Below are 22,320 nucleotides of genomic sequence, written 5' to 3'. Positions count from 1 at the left end.
GGAAGTCCAACCTGTGGCTGTGAGGTAAACCACCACTCCATTTCACTGAATGCCAACAATCCCTGCGGAGCAGGAGGCTCCTTCTTATCACACGAGATCCGGCCATGTAATCCCTTTAACTCCGTCAGTGAGATGTGCAGATTGAGAGTTCAGACAAGGATTGTAATTAATTCACAGCACGATAAGACGAGAGGGAAAGAAAAAAAAAGAGACGCCGACTCACGGCTCTCGATCAGCCACATGTCATCCGAACCCAATGAAAACCCACTTTTTTTCTCATAACTGGACTCCTGTGGAATCAACGCCCGCCGCCGATACTCGCATCTATAATGGAGGCAGGCTGACGGCGCTGATGGCCGCCGCTGGTCGAGTGACAGAAAACCAAAAATACCGACAGGATGACAAAAGGCTCGAGTCGATTCTACTATCGGGTACCTCGTCCAATACACACACACACACACACACACACACACATTGAAACACACACGGACATAATATTTGACCTACAAAATGAGCTCATTATGATAATAGCCCTGGAACTTAACACACAAAAGCTTAATACATTATAAAATGCTTTCAATGGGTTCACTGACGAATAATATTATTTTTTAAAGTTTTCATAAAAACAACAACAACAACAAAACAACCCAAAAAGAATGAAATCAGAGGCCTTTTAATCCAACTTTGACCCTTTAAGCCCCATTTTCATAATTTCAAGACTATTGGACTTCTGATGTCTTTCAAACATTATGAGTTTGTAAACAAGCGTGTGTGTTGGTCAAGTTTGCTCTGTTTTCTCAAACTATTTCTTTTTAAAATCGTTAGCAAAACAGTGGTGATGAGTTGATTCATTACAAAACACAGAGTGAAGTGTTTTCCCACACTCATCACACACTTTCAGCGCACATCGGTAGTAGAAGTCTTTTCTTCTCACAGCTGTTGGACTATATAAACTATATAATGGTGATATTTGATTAATATCTTGGTATATTTACACAATTCTGCAACAAAACATAGATCAAACTACAGTTTTGTTTTTATATGTTAGAAGTTATTTAATAGTCATGTAGATATTTTATTAATGCTGGTCTTGTTTTTGCATTGGATTATATTATATTGTTTTTTTTCCATTTATTTGTGGAACAGCATAAATTCCCATGAGAGATGAATAAATTATGAATACAGCTTTTTCTAATTAATCTGAGCATTTGTGTTTCACGTCAATATTAGTTTCCTGTCAACATTTTACTCTTATCATCGACTTAAACACAGGAATCTGTACAATTTAGTCTTTAAAAACACTTTTTATCCCCCATTCAACTGTGAGGATTTTTTAAAGTATCATCATTATCACTCATTTACAACAACAAAAAAGCAGGTTCTTTCTTTTTGAAAATCCATGAATAGTTTTTTGTTTTTTTAGTCTTACATTATAAAAAAAAATATATATAATTTGTTTGGACATCTGGTAAGAACATTGGTCATCGATTCCTAAATGAAAGTAATATTTGCATTGTGAAAAGTTAGTACACAACATAGAAAGTTTTTCTCTCATTTCTCTAATTGAATTTGAGAACACATGAACTATGTGAATGGAAATGATGGAACAAGTTATCAAATAAGAGGGAAAAAAAGCTCTTTTTTTTAGTTTTAACATAGAACCCTGCATTTAAAGTTGTTTTTTTTGGTCTCGTTATCTCAAATGCACAATATAGGACACAATATACACACTCACAGACGCACACAGGCACACACAGGGTTACACTACCTACACGACATACTGAAGAAGAGAAACCGGCTGTAACAGACACAGAGGCACTGACAGATCCACTCCCTCCTGACCATCTCTTCACTTTGACGACTCTTCCTCCTCCTCCTCCTCCTCTTCTTCTTCCATCTCTGCCCCTCACCTGCCTGCCTCTCCCTCTCCCTCCTCCTCTTCCTCCTCCTCCTCCTCCTCCTCCTCCTCCTCCTCCTCCTCCTCCACCTCCTCCCCTCCACCAGGCCGCGGGATCATCTGTCATCTTCTTGTAACCCACACCGGCACGAGCGGCAGCAGCGCAGCGAGCATCTCTGCCTAATGTTTCAAAAGGTCGGCTCGCACCGATATCAAAAAGAAGCATGGATTACATTTGAGGAGGAGCCGCTCAGAGGTGCGTCGTATTAAAAAAAAAAGTCGCCTGTGTCCTATAAAAAATATATTTACGTGGCATTTATAACATCGTAATACATTTGACAGAACTAATAATGATCCCATTCGGGGTTTTCAAGGTGGAGTTTTGCACGTGTGACGGCTTTCCTCCATCTGCTTCACGTTCCTCCCCTCAGTCCAAAAACATTCCAGTCAAATATAATTACGTTTTCTAACTTTGACATGACGTATGTCATCTTTGCACTGCTGTGCTGCCCAGCCATTAACCCGCCGTCATGGTACCGAGGATGAATATACTCTTATTCAGCACAGCGACGCCAAATATTAGATCTGTTCTGTTTTATTGCGCCTTGTAAAGCAGTGGTGCTGTGTAACAACTGGAGATGAAAAGTATATTGGATTTGGTGAAATGGGAGTATAAAGTGTCATGACAGTTGAAACAGGTGGTAATGAATGCATCAAAGTCAATTTCAAGATTCGTGGGTGACGAATAAACACGATAAAGATTGATTTATTTTTTTTTAAAAAGGGGGAAAACTACCAAAGAGTCCTATTTTGCAATAGAACTCAGTATATAAACTTTTTCCTTGATTACTTAACAAATAACTGACTCTAATTGATGATTTTGTTAAGTGTGTTGAGGTTTCTGGAAGATTAAATGCCATACTTAAAACAGATGTGAACAGGAAAATGCTGCTCATAGGTATTACAAATGACGATAAAAGATCGTAAAAGCTGAAATTTAATCATTTAGTTACTTATTTTATCAGACAATAAAATAATTTGAGGTCAGCATATAACTTGAAAAAACATACATTTAACATATATAAAAACTTTTTTTCTCTCTCTTTTTTTTTTTAACATTCTAAACATCTTCCAGACAGTTTGCAATCAAGCATGATAATAATGGGCGGGCCTTTCGCCAACTTATATACCTCACCTCCTCCTGTATATAACACAAACAACAGCATTTCCACTCTTGTCGAATCAACACTTTAAAGGACAAAAGGTCAAATTGTGACCTCCTGACCACTAGATGGTGCCGATACACCTGCTCAGACGGCAGGGAAACACATATCCTTTCTGAATTATTCTCCATAAAGAGAGATGATGCCTTATGCAATTAGCTGGAGGATACGAATAAGGTGGAATCAAGGATAATATGATGTCGAGGAATAAAAAATAAAGACACCGGTATGCCGCAATGGAAGAACAGACTCCATTGATGTGGCGCTGTTTGTCTGCATCCCTCACCGTGTGTGTGTGTTTGTGTGTGTGTGTGTGTGTGTGTGTGTGTGTGTGTGTGTGTGTGTGTGTGTGTGTGTGTGTGTGTGTGTGTGTGTGTGTGTGTGTGTGTGTGTGTGTGTGTGTGGCTGCTGTCACTCGAGCCTCTTTGTTCTCCATGTTATTAGAGAGATGAAAAGATCTGCTCTCCAGCACGGGACCCGGGGGAGAACTTCTCAATGACTCGTTCTAATTAAGAGGCTGGAGGGCGACTGCAGGGGGAGACACTCTCTCTGCTGCTGGAGTAATGACTGCCAGTTTCAATACCCGCTCTGTCTTTCATTCACTCACTTCCTGGTTCATGATCACCTCCTTATCAGCCTCTCTCTTTTAGCCCCATTTCCACCGCAGACTGTTTTGACTCCGAGCACCAATAACTGTAATGTGAACGATGGCTCCGTTCCAGATGAGTCCCAACCACGTGGAAAGAACCTATACGAGGATATAGGCACATATATGAAACCTATAAGCAGTTTATATGCACATATATGCTGCATATATGCGTATATATGCCACATTGGGGTGCATATATGTGAATATACAGGCCATATAGGTCTCCTGTATTGCTTCTTTATTTCCACATATATATAGCCCATATGTCACTTTGGCAGCTGTCATACATTATCAAGGCAATAACTAAGAACTAACTAAAAGACAATTATACAAGAAGAACATATAGGTGCATATATGCACACATATATACGTGCATATATGTACCTATATAGGTGCCTGTGTGCACATATATGTGCATTTATGTACATATAATATAGGAAAACGGCCGATTTTATATATGTCACATATATTAAAAACTTATATCATAACCTATATTAAAACATATATGTTTATATAGGTTCTTTCCATGTGGGCAACGGCGAGCACAAAGTAACGTGGCTGCTAATGAGTGTTAATTTCAGTGCCATTTCCTTTACATTTCAATGTATTTTTACTAAAAAAAGAAACAACCCAATGCTCCTGTCTGCACCTCTATCAAGAGCAACTCCACTTTGACGTCCCGCTTTATCAGACCTGGCGGTGCGTCGCTGGTACGTCTCCGTCTGCAGCCACTGATCATTTGCTGAGGATCTCGCCGTGTCGCGACTAAAGCAGGCAGTAGCGGAGAGGAGCTGTCAGGCTGAAACTGATCTACCGGAGGCTTTCAGGACTCGGGACTGTGAATCACGTCAGACAGGAGAAAGTCGGAGGAAGATTAACAAACCGGAGATGGATTGACGTCTATATCGAGCCTGCAATCGAACTCAGCCTTTAATATGTACCTGTTCTGTTGAATCCAGAACAACAACAACAACAACAAAAACCATCTATGTTTCATGTCAATTATAGAAATGAGCCACGCTTGCGATTTCAAACTGCTGCAGAATTGAGGTCATGATTCATGAGTGAGGACTCTAGTTATTAAAAGCTTTTAAAGCACACGTATCAATAAAGTTACTCGAAGTGGCTCATATAAATATACGTAACGTCTAAATCCCCCGATCGTGAATAGTTATCAGAGACAAACGAGGTAAAATATGTCTGCCTGCTGCACAGTGTGACAGGTGGAAATGGAAGAGAAAGGTTAGCGCTGCTCTGTGCCGTAAAATCAATGCGGCTATTAGCTTCAAGTTGTTTTATGAATATAGACAAAAAGGCAGCCTGACGTGTGCTGGAATACATTTTGGACTTTAATTGATCCACATGTACATAATGCTGAAGACATAAAAGGTTTTTTTATTAATGCAGGTGTGTCAAAGCCATTTAAACTCTTCAGCCGCCAGAACAGTAATATAACATAATGATACAGCCGAGAGAATATTCAGTTTGAGGGTAAAAAAAAATAATAAAAAATGCAGTGTTAATGTTGTGAGGTGAACTCAACAGCCTGCGAACTAATCCCTTATCCCGGCCAAATTTCTCTACTTATTGCCCTATTTGGATTTTTATATATGAAGAATTGTCCAAAAAATGTACAGCGATTTGTTTCAATTTACAGAGAATTAATTTGTGTCAGCGAAACAATAAACATTAATTGATTAAAAATGTATTAATTAAAAAATAATATTTCTCGTGGCGCAGTGGATGAGAATCACAATTTTAATATCTGAAAGTTCTGTGATTTTCCTTTTTGCTTTGACTTGTGGATGTTTTACACGCCGATGAATCTTTGTGATTGATTGAGGCCCCCTTTTTCTTTGTTTTCTGCTTTTTAATTCTCCAAAGATCAGAAATGGTGCGAGAGTTTCGGTTATAAGGTGTATAAGTGATCGATCCTGTCCTGCATAAGTTTACTAATTGCTTGTACTGAAAAAAAACAAAAACACACACACACTTTGCTACTTAACAAACTAAATGTTTCCCATATAAAAATGAGTGCAAAACGAAAAAAAAAGAAAGCATTATTGATGTGCAGTAGAGTGAACCTGTGGCTATATTCATTAACTACTGTACAGAGTGGATTAGCATCTCTGCATGAATGCAGGAAGTTGCCCTTGGAAAGCGTCTCATATTTCACCGTTACGGGACAAAGAGTTCTCACCTGCTCCAAATGTGACCTTCTTGTGCATTTTACTTGCTGACTTTGCATTTTCTCAACCTGCCTGCATTCATACACATTCGGTTTAGTTTTAAACGACCTGTGTGAGTGTCGGGAGTCCATGTGACACCTGAAGGTGCAGCAAAGCGTCGTGGAGGAAATAATAAGCCGCTAATGATGGGAAATGTTCCACTCATTGCTCTAAAGCAAGTGTTTTCGTTTTTGAATGAAGCGTCCGGGAACGACGCTTTTGAAGTTGAACAATCTTTTGAATTTATTTTCCTCATTGAAAGACAACTAAAGATCCTGTTTTGTCACAATATCATTACTGTCTAATTAAAAAAAAAGTTTAGTCCATCCTCCGTGAACTTGACAACTGTTGATAACTTGATCTTTGTCAGGAGTTCATGAATGTGATGACATCACAAAGCTTGAACGACACCCCACGCCTTTCAACTTTCTCACCACACACATTGTTTCACACCAGGTAGTAACTACCGGCTGAAATATTCCGGGCTTCTGTTATATTTTAACTTTTCCCCTCTGTCACCCTCACAGTCGGTCCCGAAGAACAAGCGACTCTATTTCTTTTCATCATGCCGCTTCTCAAATACATTTCAAAGGAAGCGCCAACGTTCTGGGAAAAGGCGCATCCCGAGAACCCATCATTTCTTTCTTTTCTTTTTTTTGGAACGTGTGAGAGACGCACCTCCATCCTGAGCGCTGAGCACGTTGAGGGCGAAGAGCATGGCGTTGGAGAAGGTGGTGGCCTCCTCTTTGCTGGCGAAGTTGAGTCCATAGACCTGCCTGGCGTCCCGCCACTGGTGGAAGGTTGGCGTGGCTTGGTTGTACTTGAGGCCCTTCACTATCGAATAGTTAATAACCACCTGTGGAACACAAGGAGAAAGGCTTCAGACTTTCTTTTTTTTTTTCCTTCTTCTTCCTCCTCGTCTGAATGACGACGCACACCAACAGATGGAGGTATAAATACAGCCTGCTATTCCCATCACACTGGCAGGAGAGAAATGCTTAGAACTCTGAGGAATTATTCCATATTTTGAATATACTGTGTGGATATTTTGCTACATCACTGCAACTTACATGCAAAAAACACAATTTTTTTTTTTTAACTCAGCCCTTCATTGTGGCCACATGAAGCTTCATTTTCCTAGAATGGAATAGAATTTGTTTTCTTTGTCCACACCAACAAGAAGAAAATATATAAACATAGTTGTGTAACACATTCTTTTTCAGTAGAAGGGTTTTTTTTATTTTTTGGGGTAAATAAACTCAGGATACTTGTGCTTCACACTTCTCATAAATGGACATAAACCATCCGTCGCTCACTGCAAAGTCATTTCCCAACATCAATAAACTTTCCTCCCTTCAAAAACTACCAGATGAAAAATGAACCTCGGGAATATTTGACTTGATTATTCTCCACGTCACATACTTCAGCCGCTCCCCCGATTATAAAGTTAAAGCTTCGGCGTAATTTGCCCACATGGGTGAATGTACACTTTTCTAAGAAGTCATAAAATTTGGGTTATGAAGTGAAGATCCGACGTTAAAACCAAAATAGCAAATCCACCAATGACTGGAAAAGTAAAATCTGCTTCCAAATATGTTTATTAGCCATATTTATTTCTTTTATTGGTCCTTGTAAAGCACAATTATATATTTTTAAAAAATAATGATTAATTACAGACTGTGCAGGCTGTTTCATGTTTAAAAACACACACAGATTCAAGTTTCTCTCGTGAACTATTTTGGTTTCAAGCTCCATGGGCCTGTTTACCTGCTGGTCCTGCAGCTTGACGCCCACCACTCTGAAGGTGTTGTTGGCAGTGTTGTGGTAGATGTTGATACGGCTGAATCCCTGCTGGCCGGGTTTGATGGGCACCCACTTCTTACTGGTGTCGTCGTAGACCATGACGGAGGCCCGCGCCTGGCAGATACTCTGCTCGCTGGGAGGGGAGAGGCAAAAAAAGAACAAAAAACAAGAACGACGGGAGTCATTTACTGCAGAATATATCGGCTCACTGTTGTCCGAAAACATCAAATGCAAAATAATCAGTTAAAAATAACATTTCTAATAGTGTAAATGCGAGGGTGATACTTATTTAGAAAAAAAAAAAAAAACGCACAAATATTATGTTAAAACGACAATAAAACACTTGCTTTTTCAACTGTTTTAATTGAAAATCAACTGAATTTACTCCAGAGGAGATGACGTAGAAGCCTGTCGTTGGCCTGACGCTTCGTTAATCAAACGGTAAACCAGTCATCCGCTGTTCGCATTCAGAACTTAATGCGACACCCTGTCGTCACGTCTGGCTATTAATTAAGGCAACACATCGAAAGACATTACGCAGAATAAAACGGACGTGTCAATAGAATTTACAGAATGAAAACAAGCTGTTCGAGTTAGCACACCAACACGTAGCTTTATTAAGATTATCAGGTAGTTAGGTGAAGTGAAACTACGGCACATGGTTTATTTATTCATGTTTGATATTCACAGATATAAATTGCATTTATTTGCATGCCCGTGGCTGACAGCTGCGAACCACAATGTCTCCTAAAGTCTCTGAGATGATTTAGACCAAAATCAGTCAGAAAATATATAAATAAAAAAGCCTGTTGTACGTAAAAGACGGAAAAACAGTTATTTAAATGAATCAAGTGAAACAACACGAGGGTCAAAAGGGTCAATGCACAACGCGGGACAACAAATACCTGCGTCAAATAACTGCTGAGCTGTCTTCCCGAGGTCAAACTGTCCCTCATCGGTAAATCGGTGCAGCGTGTGTCTGTCAGACATTTGTAAGTGAGATCATTACAGCGGGCGTGACAACAACTCCGTCTTTTAATCCTGCGTTACACTAATAGTCTAATCCAAATGTAATCAAGCGCTTGTCCAGCATCTGTTGATGTCCTTAATGATTGTGAAGTCCGTGTGTGTGCGCGCGCGCGTGCGTGTGTGTGTGCGTGTGTGTGTGTGTGTGTGTGTGTGTGTGTGTGTGTGTGTGTGTGTGTGTGTGTGTGTGTGTGTGTGTGTGTGTGTGTTTGCGTGAAGAAAACAGGACTGAAGCCTCAGTGGGCTGTGATAAACACATTCAGATGAGAGAGCAGACAGACCCGACACTGGAGGCCAAACACACACACACACACACACACACACACACACACACACACACACACACACACACACACACACACACACACACACACACACACACACACACACACACACACACACACACACACACACACACACACACTGTAAACAGCTCTCACAATCGTTATCTTCGTGACCTTTTCACGTGTTCCATGGGACAAAAGGCAAGTGGGGAGGGGCCCTTGAGAAGGAATAAAAAAAAAAAAAAAACACACACAGGGGAGGAACACAGAAACAATTTTGACTTGCAAATGAGATTAACAAGAAGAGTCCCATCTGTGCCTTTGCCTCCTTGCCAAGCTAAAATTAGTGGATCAGCCCCGAAGGCGGAGTGAAAGAGCTGCGTCAGAAAAGAGGAGAGAAAAAGTGGCGATTCTTGGCTTTTGGCGGACGCGTGCGAACGCAGCATATGGCTCAAAGAGATAGGGGTCTGTCATACATAACGGAGCGGGCGGTTTTGGTTTCACGTGAAAGACACAGTTTGACCTTTTGAGTTATTTGCCTCTATTCGCCAGGAGAAGAGAAAGGTGCTATTTATCTCATCATGTCGGCGCTTGCGGCGGAGCCCAGCGGTGATTAGCGTAGCTTCAGCATGAAGACTTCAAGGAGGTGAAAGCGTTTTTGATCAAATGAACTGTGCGAAATCAAGACAACGGAGACAATTTGAAATGGATTTATGAACATTTAACGGGAGCTTATTGATGAACGACCGCACAAGTTGGACTTTTAAAGCAAACGCCACAGTTTGCATTTGTGGTTTCATGTTTTGCGCTATTACTTTTAGTGGAAAGGAAAAAAAAAACATATTTGAGTTAAATTGACTTTATGTAATTTGTTTTTGCAGCACTTTTTACAAATGGCAAAAAAAAATTCAGGTGTGCTAAATGCTGTTAGTATATGTCATGAAAAACTGGGGTGATGAAATCCTGCGAGAACATAGAATAAACTCAAAAAGTAAAGTACTGTATTTATAGATCTTGAAGACATGTCAACAGGACAGTGATATAGTGGTAAAACACACTGAATATCTCTCATTCAAATGTGCAGAGTTTGCATGTTTTTCAGGGTATTCAAGTTTCACTTCCACAAAAAACATGCATTTGAAACTATTTGGTGACTTAAAATTGTGTTGAACCTGCAACCTGTCCAGGATGCAACCTGCCGGTTCCACATAAAGTTTTAGGGAGCATAGTGAGTGTACCTTTGGTTTAAAACACACATTATCCCACAATAACATTTACATTAATAGACAAGAAAACAACCTATATGAGGAGATACGATTCACACTGGACAAAGTCATCAGATTAGTTTTTTTTATTGCTTTCTAAGATCAAATAAGGTCAATTTTGACCTAAATGGTATGTGAAGGAGGAGGAATGTTCCTCAATTCGAGCTCAAATAGCGTACATGAGCATGAATATACCTTAGAAGTACCCACATGCACACAACACCAGGATGACACTGGACTCAAAAGCACAAGTTGTTTTCACTTCAAAGAGGATGAAAGGTCGCAGTTGAGCAGCTGAAACTTGCAAGGCCAAAAATCTATTCATGCAAAAAAAATATCTTTAATGCTTCCCTGCTGCCCGTGTTTCAAGCCGGAGGTATAAATAACTTACTCCCGGGCTGTGTCTCGCTATCAAGACCCAAGTTGTCGTGCTTTAATTGTTCTGGAGAGCGCTCGAAATCAGCCCCTGTACCAGTGAGCAACGATGTGTTTAATTTATTTTTGTTAACTTGTCGACTGTGTTAATTTTTAAAACGGCGTTAGCTGGCAGCCCGCTGAAACGGCACCGTGGGGCCCGGGAACATGAATAAATGAGGCTCTTGAGCTAAAACAGAGTTGAGCGGAGAAACGGAGGAGATGGAGATGGTAAAAGCGAGAGACGGGAGTGATGAAGGATCCGAAACAACAACAACAACAACAAAAAAATACAAGTTCCTTCTGACTGACAGTTATGGGATGTGCACACAAACCACAAGCACACGCGTGTGCGTGCATTCACGTACATGAAGGAGTCGCATGTAGCACCGCTCCACACCTTGCCCGTTGAAAAATTAAATGCTGCAGGAGGCATGAATAAATGAAATGCTTCTGAATCTACCTCCACAGTCAGACATGCACCTCAAATGTACACCGTCGTTGGATCTGACCACGGCGACACGGTGCAAATTTAAGATGACAGCGACAGACTGCCAAATCTCAGAGAGCTGCTTGGGAACCGTCCAGTCGAGAGCACGGAGTGATTCCGATGGAAGGAGAAAGATTGATGCCGGGGAATTCGTGCACACGCATCAGGGGCTCACACATTAAATGCACATTTGCAAGGAAGCTATTTAGCCTCATCAACCTGTCGTTGATGCTAAATAGCTTCAACAACAGGTTGAAAAAATAAACAAAACGTCATCCCTCAGTGAGTTTTAATGAACATAACTGACTACGAATGCTAAAAAAAGAGAGGCATGCATGCAGGAATAATGTACGGTGGCCCTGATGGACACTAAGACTGCAGCTTAGAGTTAACACTTTAAGCAGAAAGGTTAACATGAAAACTTCACATGTATCCCAGCTTGATTTGTAGCTTAAAATACTTGGACAGAAAAAAATGTATAAATAAAAAAAACAAACAATCAGGAGATATTAGCTTCTGAATGGTCTTTCTGGCATCACGCATGTGAAGCTAATAAGTCACTAAGACCGTCTGAGGTCAGATTAATGAGGGTCTGTTTCTGATAAACACATGAATTATTCATTGTAGCTTGCTGAATTTTATGCGGGGACAGCAAAAGACTAATTATCTCCAACACACAGCTACAGTCTTTTCTTTTTCATCTCTTGAAAATGCACATACACAATGAATACTGTACACATGACGCCATTACTTCTCCCTCGAGTCCCGGGTCATTTTGGGGTTGATGAGATGCTGCTTCAGCCAAAACAAGTCTCATTGTTTGCGTCTTTCACGCCTTGTACCTCGTCAATCTGCTAAAAGTCCAGCTTCTTTACAGTGTTATAAGAGTTATGTTACAGGTGTCAAACATAGAGCCGATGGGCCAAAACCAACCCACATGAGGCTTTAACCCGGCCGTTCAAACCAGGAAAATGGCAAAAAAAAACGTAGATTGTTTTTTTAAAAACTAATTTCTTGTAGTGTTTTTGGACATTTCAATGTATTTTTCAGATTATAGTCATTTTTGGGAGTAATTATTTGGTTTTCATCTCATATACTCTGTGCCACAATGAAAAAAATTTTAAAATTCAAATTTCGTTTCACAAATGATCGCAATTTATAGTCTGAAATTAACCTGACGTCTAGAGACAATTAACACATGCACGGGTAGATCATAAAACTTTGAATGATCCTGACGAGTTCCGTCGCAGGGATAGCACAGGAACACAAGCGCGCTAAATCACCGCCACACCTGGAAAACCCCGAGAAGTCATCAGTGCATAACCGACGCGTGTCGAGCGGCACCTGGTCCCGTCACGTTAACTCGCAGTGTCAGAGCGCTGAGATTGCTTCTCCGTTTCCGAGAGCCAAACTTCCCGTGCGCTCGCGGCTAAATTTACTTCCCCGGCGTCGCTCGTCTGATCCGATGAAGAGCAGCACGACGGCGCTGTCAGAGGAGAGCGACTCACAGAGAAAACGCAGGGCGAGGCGGGTTAAAAAAAAAAAGATATCATGCAGGGGAGACAGGCATATTTCAGGAGTTAGACACAAAAATAAAAGCCTGAGGCATAAAACATAATTAGCTCTTTGATCCTCCCGTCAGCAGACGAACTGCCAAAACAAGCGCGAGGTAAAAAAAAAAAAGTCAATTTAGCTCGGTAACTGCTTCGTAATGGTTTCCTGAGTGAGCGTATGGACTGAATTCCCTCCCATTTCCTCATAACTCATTACTGCTTTGTGAATTTTTCAATCGGGGAAAAAAAAACAACCCCAAAACAAATAAAGCTGCTTTCATTGAATGAGAGTCAGAAGTGGCTTTGTGAGGCGTCTCAGCGGCGAAGTCGCTCGCGGGTCCTGGTAACCGTGTCTATCGAGAACTTAAACGCATCTCCCAGCGTTTGTGTCAGTCCATTCTGTCGCGGGGATTTCTGTGTAATTACCCCCCCCCCCCCCCCCGCGCGTGAGGACCGCTGTCAGCGTCGGGACGTCGTGTCTCCGACAGTAATCTGTTCTGTCAGAGGGCCTTGAGTGCGTCTCCGTCCACATGGGGGCTCTTTACAGTACGCCGCCCTGCAGACGTCGACGCTTCAAAATCTACTGCGTTGCTCCACTTTCCGGGTGCTTCGGCGCTTCCAGGCAGCAGCGAGGCAACAACAAAAGGAGAATCTGCCTGAAATAGCAGCACATTGGAGCCGTATGCAAATGTGGGTATACACACACACGGAAGAGATCGGTATCTATGGTACACTCCACTTTGTGTAAATGAGGTGTGCAAATGCATGTGGGGGGGGAACTACTTTTAAGAACGAAGTAACAGTCAAGCCAAGGCTGGAAATGAGCGACTTTCTTTCAAATAAACATTCTATGTCTTTAAACATGGTTTTACATCATGTTTCCTCCATCTCTGAGTCCTAGAGAGAAAATTACAATATATGAGAAAAGTCTTCATGAGAGATAAACAGCAAACGTGATAAATTGAGTTAATCGGATCAGCGATCTGAAGTTCAAAATGTGCGATCAGATAAGTATTTTTCCTTCTTTCACTAATGTTTAGGAACTCACATCGGCTCAAAAATGCCGTAACAGGAAAACTTTAGTGATATTCCACATTGGCTGTAACTTTTTGAAAGGTTGCGATAATCTGAGCAGACGATTCTCAACTTTCTACGTTACGGTTGCGTTCATGATGTGATACAACTCTTTTAACTGAGAAATGTGAGTTTTATGTGGTGAAAGGTGGGTGATTCTATTTAGTCGAATTACCTTTAACACCATTTATAACGCAGAAGTATATATTTCATACATATGGACTTATTTGAACCATCTAACCCACTTAGATTGTACATTATATTATAAATTGGGCTTACCCTGTCAACAAAACAAAACAAAACTCTATACAGAAATAACAGAAATGAAAAGATGAATAATGTCATTGCATTAATCCACCTTTTAAACATGAACCTTTGCAGTTTCTAACAACAGGCTCAATATATATATATATATATTTATTTATTTTTCCAGGAAAAAGATACTTTGACAGCGAGTAAAATGATTATTGTGTTCTTATTTTTAAGTATGTATGCCTGTTTTTGCATTAAAGGAATCTGCCAGTTTGTCTTTACTTCTAATATTTAACAGAAGAATATGAAGGAAGAATAAAAGGATTGAGTTTTAATCCCAGTGTCGCTCTTTATCCCTGAGTTCACTTCTATCCCTTAAACTGCTGTTGCCTTCAGACTGAAATGTCCTGAAGGGCTGTGATGGATGAGACGTTAGAAAGAGTTGATGCACGGGACGTATGTTATGGGAAAAAATTGTTTTAAATCCTCCCTGTGTATATTTACCCTTCATAACACTCAGAACTCGCTTGACGCTACTTGATCAGTCGGAGTGAGTGCTGCGAAAAACGAATAAACCATCAGTCAAGATAATGTTTATATGAACGATCAGTCAGACGGAACTAAAATATCAATCTGCACTGGATTTATTTGCATAAACTGAGTCGCCCTCTGAGGTGCGTTGCATCTGCAACTAAAACTGCTTTTTCATTTTACAGTCATACCCCTCCAGGTGCTTCAGGTTTTGATTTGTTTGTTGTTGTTTTTGTGTTGTTGTTTTTGTTTGCAGGGGGGGTGGGGGGGTGGGGTGTAAGCAGGGAGCAGTGACAAAAAAGGCAGATCACAGAAAGTGTCTTTGTGTCAGAGCGCCAGCTGCTCGGGGCGAACACCCCGACAGTTCGCTGGCAGAACAATCATCACCACAAAATTGTTTGCCTTTTTTGTTTACCCCCTTGTACAAAATGCCCCTCTGTTTTGGTCACAGGAGGGGAATCACAGAGAGGCTAAGTCGCCAGAAATGGTGCACAAAGAAACTTCTTGTATGTGGAAACAAGTTTGTGTGTGTGTGAGTGTGTGTGTGTGCAGCATCAGCTGTACGGAACATCAAAGCTGCATGAAGCAGAAAGAACAGCTGACAGCTTAATGATTTATAAGCGACATTAGCAATGAGGCTAAACCGCGGATTTCACTGGAAATGGGATAAATTGTGTTAAATCGTCACTGAGATCCAACCTCTGGGGCCAGTTGGCGAAATCAGGGGCCACTTTGGCGAGCCGACGGCGACTTCCCGCGCCGATCCGTGGAGCTCGCAGTCTCTTTCTGGGGGAAACTCTACAACCGCTGCAGCCACTTCTGTGAAAAGTGGAGCTTCGCTCCAAACGCTCAAAGCAGTTTGTTCTGCCGAAGCGGGGCGGTAATCAAAAGCTTTGACATGCATTATTCTCGGTGCAGGAACACTTATTGTGCCGAAACGAGGACAGACTCCAGGAGGGACCGTCAGAAACAATCACATCCGGGACTTGGAAGCAGCAGCTTTCGAGAAAAAAACAAGTCCTCGTGTTGAGACGTTCGACTGTTTTATGACTTTTCAGCAAAAAAAAAAAACTCTGATTATGAGAACTTTCTCTTACAGCGACTTCACTTGTAATTTCGAAGAAATTGCTCTGGGACAAAAGAATGTGGTGCATAAAATTCTCACATTCTATTTGATGTTCAGTAATGAAAAAATATATTTGAGCTGGTTTGATGTTGAGATGTTGATGTGGCGCTATAAGCCTGAAACAACGCATGATCAACAACAACAACAACAACAACAAAAACACTCTGACACGGTTACAACAGCAAACTTCACTAAAACTTTATTTTTTTTTTACAACATACCCTGAAAGCGCTCAATGTGCAAAATGGAAATGTTACAATCCCCCAAAAATATAACATCTCATGCACTTTTAGGAATTTCACAGTTTCATCTTAAATGTGCAGTTTCTATCAAACATTCAAATGTAAAGATGAGAATGCCGGTTTTTCTAAAAGGGAGAACAAGTTTGGGATCCACTGCATTAATCGCTGACTCGGCAGCATCCAAGGAGCCATAACTTTGCTCCAAACGGTACACGCCCATTCACTCACTGACACGTCGAGCTCCACATATCAATTCACCCTCTAGGGGGGAACACATGAATTACTATCCTATCACCTATGCAGCACTGTGCATTGGAATCAATTTAGAGGAGGAAATAGGAGGAAAGAATATGTGATCCAAAAAAATGTCTCTCTTGACGCCCTTCCAGATCGCTTTAGGGGGAAGCTGGTCACTAATTTGAAAGACAGTAAAGCCAACGCTGGTGGACAAGCTGACTCACAATAACACAGAAGCTTTCTAAATAACAGCAGTGGGCAGAGATGTCAGTCTAATTTGGACAAGCCTCAGTGTGGGAGCCAACTGTGATATCGGCAACAAAGTCGTTATCGAGTATAAAAATACATGAAAATAGAAATAAAATTGTGGAGATTCTGTGTAGGTTGGTGCCAGCTCATTTGATATGAATTGAAAACGGCATGAACGTCAGCGTGATACAAGAAAAACACCTGCGAGACGGATTTAGTTTGGGCTCTTCTTCACTGTCCAGGAGGCCACCTGTGTTTATTTCTGTAAAGTGGGCAGCGTGTGCGTGTGTGTGTGTGTGTCTGTCTGTGTGTGTATATTCCAATGTCCCGTGGTATAAATCAAGCCATGTTTATGCATATCTGTAAAAAAAAAAAAAAAAAGGGCTGGAAGAAAGTAAACTGTCAGGTCTCTTTGCAATGCCGGTTATATAAGCAGCCCGCTTGTGTGTGTGTGTGTGGGTGTGTGTGTGTGTGTGTGTGTGTGTGTGTGTGTGTGTGTGTGTGTGTGTGTGTGTGTGTGTATTGTAAGTTTTTGGTGGCGGGGTGGAGAAAACAGAAAGAATGAGATGAGAGGGAAGCGGACCCGAGCTGACAGCAGACCTTCAAACAGCCTGCTGGCTCAAATGCAAACAAAACAAAATGCTCAACTTGCTAAGGAAAAAAAAAACAAAACCAAAAAAAAAAAAAAAGTCTAAAAATAACTTTTTTTCTTCTTCGATGTGGAACTTGTAGAAATGTCTTAGCTGAGGATGAAAATATCTGCTGATATTTCACGACAGGCGTCTGGAAAAGAGAACATTTGATCGGTCCCAAGCAAAATATATGAAAAAATAAATGCGTTGGTCATTGCTCGAATCCTCTGGTCATGGTCGTCACGGTCGAGTGACTCCAGGCGGCTAATTGTCTAACGACGTCTGAGATTTCATGGCCGCGAGTTACAGTTAATCAACGGAAACGTTGGACGATCAAAGTAGATTCCTCAGGAATCTCAGTGACATCGACCAGTCAAGCTTACAGTTAAAATCCACATTGCATTGTGCAACAGGTTAAAAAAAAACAACAAAAAAAAAACGTACAAGATTCATGAAATAACACAGTTTGAAGGCCAAGACTAGGATTTTAAGTGGTGAAGACTTCTGCTCCTTCTGTCTTGATTTATAAACCAGACCTGGGTATGTTTCTCTACATTAGTGGACAACATTTGCTTTGTTGTTGACGACCTCCTCCTATTGATTTCTGCTCCTTATGTAATTTAGGAGCAGCAGGGCGATGCACACACAAAAGCACCATCGGGGAAAAAAAAAAAAAAGGATCTTCTCTTCTTCTGCTACTGGGGACAAATAGAACTGCAGCAAACTGGAGCTGAATGATAGACAGCAGTGATCATTAAATGCATCACTGCGTATAAACAGTATGAGGTGGTATGATAGATAAACAGCGTGAGAGCAGGTTCCTTCATAAAAAGGAAAAAAGGATCCCGTTTTAAACCGGACGCCTCCCGTAGAGGTTGAGGCAGTGCATCTGTAAGTGTGTGACTCAGTCCTGCTCATCTTTGTCAGGATATGACATCACACGTTTCAACCAAAATAGCACAGTGGTTTATTAAACTTCATCTCAATGGAGCAAGAGTTTTAAATAATCTCTCATTCTCCCTGTGGCCCCCTTTTTTTTGTTTTTGCAGGGTATTGTGCAAGTTAATCTAGCAAACTGCATCGCTTTAGACCGACTGACACACACACGCAATGGGACATTTACTCCCAGCACAGCATTCCGTGTCATTTTACATGTTTGAGCTTCAAGTATTACCAATCCCATTAGCCCCAGGCTTGAAGGAGAAGGTCTGGAAAACAGCATTTATTTGTCAATAAATCTGTGGCTTGCCTAAGAAAATGAGTTTAAACGCATGTGGCCCCTCTGTGAATTTGAAGTCCGACACCACGGCGACCCACGTGTAATCTAATCATTGGCCGTGTGCGTCTCAGTGTGCGGGGAAGTATGCGCCTGAGTATATTAAGCTTGTGTGTATCTCGAAGGTTGTAAGAGCCTTGAGACCCTGCAGAGAGGACACACACACACACACGCACACACACACGCGCGCACACACACACACACGACAGCAGGCTCCTCCTTGACTCGACTGCTGAGACCACGCTAGAGCACGCTAATCTGTTGGCATGACAACTGGAGTGGAATATTCGCTTGGCCTAGAAAATATGGCTGTGTAGAAAAGATGAATGAGCAGTGAGATATGAATAAAAAAAATAAATAAAAAAAAACAGCCGTCAGACAGTGCACGCTGTAATTACAGACCCCCCCGCCGCACAAAACGCGAGAGTCCTGCCTCGTTTGTCGGACCGTCGAGTCGCCCTCTCGGGGTGCTCCGGCGCCGCTTTTTGCTCCCGTCCCAATAGAAAATATCACATGGTTTCTAATTCGAGGCAGAAGATAGCGTTTCGTGCATATTGCTGCCGTTTTCTTCTCCCAAAAGAGCTCGGGACAGTTCCCCAAGAGGTCCGCTGGGACGAACCGACACACTCCACGTTAACCGGTGCCACGAAACGGCTCCGATATTTACGGTCTAATTTCAGCTGAAAGCCTTCGCGAACGGCCATCCAGGATGAGGTTTCTTTTACTGCTGTGCCGCATGATTGCATAAAGCATTTAAGAGTTTCTTTACCCCCGGGAGCTTAATGCTGAGCTCCTGGGGAAGAAGAAGAAGAAGAAGAAGAAAAAAACAAAAAAAGCAGTGGGGAATCTTGTTGGGCAGGACGAAATGAGCAGGTTTAATTTGAGATCAGGTGCTCTTAGCTTTCATGTTTGGCCAAAGCCTGCATGCATTATTGAGCGTGGCGGGTGAGAAGCCGGTGCCTTGATATTAACGTAGTTTAAGTGTGGAGGGATGTCAGAGTTCCGACCTTGGTTTTCAGCCCGATCTGTGGATATTTAGAAGGAAAAAACATGTAAAACGCATCACGGCAGCCCGTCTGACCCCACTTGGCTTCATATGCGAGAGACGGAAGAGAGTGGAAAATAACCGAGAGGCTCTGCGACTCGCGGGCGGATTTAGACTTTGGATGGTCCTTTATGTCTCGGCAGAGACGACCAAATCCTCTGACATAACAGACGCGGAGACAACACATGGTCAATAAGGTCCCTGGCGAGTTCACCGCAGCACAAACAAAAATGTCCAAAGGCCATTCACCAAAGGCGCACCTTCTTTTAAACTTTCAAACATTCTTATCAAGCTTAAAAAAAAAATGCCATCAATCAGTCAACAAAGACAATCTCTTACCGATCCAGTTCTCTCAAACTGAACGCTGCTCACTCACAGGGAGAAACGGGACGAGGCAAGAAATTCAAAATCATCCAAATGTTGAACACGGCAAAGGGTAACTTATTTCCATGTAATATACAGAAAATGCTCAGTGAAACAGCGAGTGGTTGTGACTTTAGAGGGAGGCTGAATTTCAAAAAAAAGTTTCTGTGGAGTAAATAAGGAATGGCGATAAAACAAATGTCGTGATTCTTGAGAAGCGCCATAGTTCATCTTTGTGAGGGTTTGATTGTTAAATGGAAAATAGGGCATCGAAATGTACATAAGCATCTGTGCAACAGTTGGTGTCACGTTAGAGAGGTCAGTTTTTTTTTTTTACTTCGTCCTACTCTTTTTTTTGTTCATACAAATTCAGATCAAGTGGATTTTCATTCATTTAACTGCTTCTTTTTTCTTTCTTTTTTTTATTTGAACGCACCAGACAAAAGACTCATTCACTCATTCATCCATTCAAATTCCACGACAAGAAAGAATAAGAGGAGAAAGTGACACCAGAAGACAATATATAATGTGCTGGACGTCCCTTCCATCACTTTTAGCCGTTGGGGACACCAGCAGTTGGATGTGTGTAAACAAGCAGGAGCAAATAGGTGCATTCTCCAAATTGTCCAAACGACTTTTTTTTTCTCTCGAAGGGGCCTTTCATTAGTGCTCCAGGTGTGGCATTAAAAGGCTTCGAGCACAAAGCCAGACATTCCTGTCTCGCTGGTTGTTCGTGGGAAATCTCGATTCTGAGCTTAATGAGCGCTTGCCGGAATGTTTAATACCACGTCTCCAGCCTCGGGCCGTCCTCGTTTTTTTTTATCTGACCGAAGCCACACGCTACCGTAAACGTGTTAGGGGAGTCAAGCTTTGTTGGCTTTCGCTGGAAGATTTGGCCGCTTGTGCTCAGGGCGTTCGGTCAAACCTCCCGAAACAAACCCGGCGTCGGCGGGTTTAATCGAACGAGGGGAATGGAGGCAGACAGATAGTGATAAATAGTGGAGCCAGGGAGATACAGAAGATATAGGAGGACAGCGATGAGCGAGGGAGGCTTTTAAAAATGCATGGCTCTCCATTTAGCAGAATTGGGTGGGGGGGCAGAGAAGAAGTGTCCGGCAGTGAGAGGAGACTGAAGGTGAACGCTCGTCTCAAATAAACCACATCCTTCACAGAGAGGAAGTAGGGGAAAAAAAGGAAGCTGTGGCGATGCCCCGAGGCAGCGCTCCCCCCCCCCCCAATGCCGTTTTAACTGTTGCTACTTACGGCGGAGCCGCACTCATCCACCGAGCGCAGCTTTGTTTACCTATGATCCATTTAACAGTTGGAAGTATTTACTCAAGGCCCGTGAGGTCAAGTGCTTCAGAATTTACAAGCGGGACCCGACAGTCTGCGCAACGTCTGGAACTGTCGACTCATTTGCAAACGAACGTGCAGCGCTGCGGCGGACGTGCCTGCTCCGATCTGTGCCACAAATCGTCCGTCAGCAGAGTCAGTGACCCGGAAGAAAGTTCACGGATATCCAGCCGCGCTGTCCTATGTTTGACGTGTGTGTGTGTGTGTGTGTGCAGCAAGCCTCCATCTCTGGTCTGTCAGACCGCTGTGTGCCGGGAGAATAATGCAGACACGGATTCTTCTCTGAGCCCCCCCCCCCCCCCCCCCCCCCCCCCACCTTCTACAAAATACAGAACCTTTCCACCACGAGACATAATCCTCCAGCAATAACTTACATTACAGCAGCTCTTGGGTTTTAAGTCAAAGGCTCTCAAGGTGAACGAAGAGACTGAGCTGAAGGGGAGAATTGAGAATTGGACTGAACAAATGAAATCCTCTTCCTGGGTCAGGCCACACAAGGTTGTATCCTAACGCAATCGGCCAGTTAAAACCTTAAAGTTGAATATCGGAACGTTAAAAACTAGAAAAAGGGGCCTCCGGGATCCCGTCGTGACTTTTACACCATCGATGACAATTTTTGGCCCTTCGATTTGCTTGGTCCTACAATCACTACTTAGTCTGAAACAGAAATCTGATTTGTTTCAAAATAACAACAAATAGCGAACAATGTCCCGACAATACCTTCTTCATATTGTCCTACAGGATGAATGCAGAAGACAAATCTCACTGTACGAGATGGACAATTGACTCGGAATTCTTTCTTCTTCTTCATAAAGCTGATGAATCAAAGTGTGACTTGACTTTGTCACTTTAAAGACCTTTTTGCCTCTTGTCTACGCGGAATGATCAGTTCATGAGCAGATGAATGGATGAAATCAATAGTATGGGGGGGGGTCCAAACTTCTTCCACGTTCATTTTCGATCCTGTCTGTCCGGCTTATGACAAACTGAACATTTACATCTCAGCCATGTGTTTTATACACACCTACTTTCTTAATAAGCTTCCTTCTGTCTCACGTCTGCACTGACGCTCACACAAGTTATTCTGATGCATGCAGTGTCGTCAGAT

At 42.1% G+C, this 22,320-nt stretch overlaps 1 protein-coding gene across 1 annotated transcript in view; it reads right to left on the bottom strand.

Annotated features, from left to right (window-relative positions):
- Positions 1 to 22,320, bottom strand: part of evlb (Enah/Vasp-like b) — a gene marked incomplete at both ends in the record, with an annotated part of 31,187 nt that overhangs the window by 5,932 nt on the left and 2,935 nt on the right. Inside the window, 2 exons of the mRNA XM_080513997.1 lie at positions 6,676 to 6,853; positions 7,765 to 7,933. Of these exons, the coding sequence (XP_080370123.1) occupies positions 6,676 to 6,853; positions 7,765 to 7,933 (347 nt within the window). The remainder of the gene's footprint in view (positions 1 to 6,675; positions 6,854 to 7,764; positions 7,934 to 22,320) is intronic.

This window comes from Blennius ocellaris (genome assembly GCF_963422515.1).
Source record: "Blennius ocellaris genome assembly, chromosome: 18".
In the NCBI taxonomy this organism is placed as follows: Eukaryota; Metazoa; Chordata; class Actinopteri; order Blenniiformes; family Blenniidae; genus Blennius; species Blennius ocellaris.
The sequence above is the reverse complement of the archived record's forward strand: the minus strand, read 5'-3'. Positions and strand labels throughout refer to the sequence as shown.